Source organism: Cicer arietinum, chromosome 5 (assembly GCF_000331145.2).
Source record: "Cicer arietinum cultivar CDC Frontier isolate Library 1 chromosome 5, Cicar.CDCFrontier_v2.0, whole genome shotgun sequence".
Taxonomy (NCBI): Eukaryota; Viridiplantae; Streptophyta; class Magnoliopsida; order Fabales; family Fabaceae; genus Cicer; species Cicer arietinum.
Window position 1 is genome coordinate 14,822,552 of NC_021164.2, and position 1,233 is coordinate 14,823,784.

At 33.7% G+C, this 1,233-nt stretch overlaps 1 protein-coding gene across 1 annotated transcript in view; it reads right to left on the reverse strand.

Moving 5' to 3' along the window:
* Positions 1 to 150: 150 nt before the first annotated feature.
* LOC140920359 (uncharacterized) overlaps positions 151 to 1,233 on the reverse strand; it is a 2,337-nt gene continuing 1,254 nt past the window's right edge. The window contains exons 4-5 of the mRNA XM_073368620.1: positions 637 to 833; positions 151 to 259 (exon numbers count right to left, since the gene is read on the reverse strand). Of these exons, the coding sequence (XP_073224721.1) occupies positions 151 to 259; positions 637 to 833 (306 nt within the window). The remainder of the gene's footprint in view (positions 260 to 636; positions 834 to 1,233) is intronic.

The following is a 1,233-nucleotide window of genomic DNA, read 5'->3' on the forward strand; positions in this document are numbered from 1 at the left end:
GAATCATTTTGGAATTCACCTCCATGATCACTTTTGATGGATATAATTTTCTGGTTATTCTCATTTTGAACCAAAGTAGCAAATTTCTTAAAAGTTGAGAATGCCTCACTCTTGTGAGTCAAAAAATATGTCCAAGTAAACCTAGAGTAATCATCTACCAACACATATCCATACAGGTTTCCTCCAAAGCTCTTCACTTGAGAAGGACCAAAAAGGTCCATATGTACCAACTGCAAAACCGTATTGGTTTTGACCATATCTATAGAGGGAAAAGAAGTTTTAACTAGCTTAATTCTTTCACAGGAGTCACAAAGCCTATCCTTAGTAAATTTCCTGTTAGGGAGTCCTATAACTAACTTATTAATAACCAGTCTAGTTAAATGATCTATATGAATATGCGCTATACGTTTATGCCATAACCAAGTTTCATCTGAATTAGATAACAAACAACAGATAATACTAGGCAAAGAATTAAAATCTAACATATAAATGTTAGTAATTCTATCACCAACTAACTTTATACCTTTGTCATCTTTATGCTCAATTATACAAGATTGTGATGAAAAACTTACCTGGAAGCCTTTATCACATAGTTGGCTTATACTTAGCAGATTGTGTTTTAGCCCTTCTACGTACAAGACGTTTTTGATTACTGCAGTTGACTCATTGCCTATGTCACCAACACCACTTATCTTTCCTTTATTGTTGTCACCATATTTGACAAATCCTCCTTCCTTTAATGTTAGAGACAAGAACTTAGACTTGTCTCCTGTCATTTGCTTTGAACATCCGCTATCGAGGTACCAAGAATGCCTATTGGATGTCAAGCACACCTGCAACACACAATCAAAATTTGATTTTAGGTATTCAATTTAAATTGGGTCCTGGGAGGTCAGTTTCAAATTTTTGTGTCTTTGCTATCCAAATCTGTTTCCATCCTCTGTTGGCTAGTTTTTTTAGTTTACAATTAGAAACAAAATGTCCCTTTCTGCAACATAAATGACATGAACTAGCAAAGGATGAACGTTGATTTGATTTAGTAAAGATGTCATACATATTCCTTGAAATAACAGATTTCTGACTATGTTTGACATTTCTGTTTTGCATATAACCAATACCGCATCTAGTGTTATTCCTTTTAACATGCATATTTTGTTTATATCCAAGACCAGATTTTTCATTAACATGTCTCTGGTTGCTAAGTATGACATTCAGTTTATCTTTACTACTAGT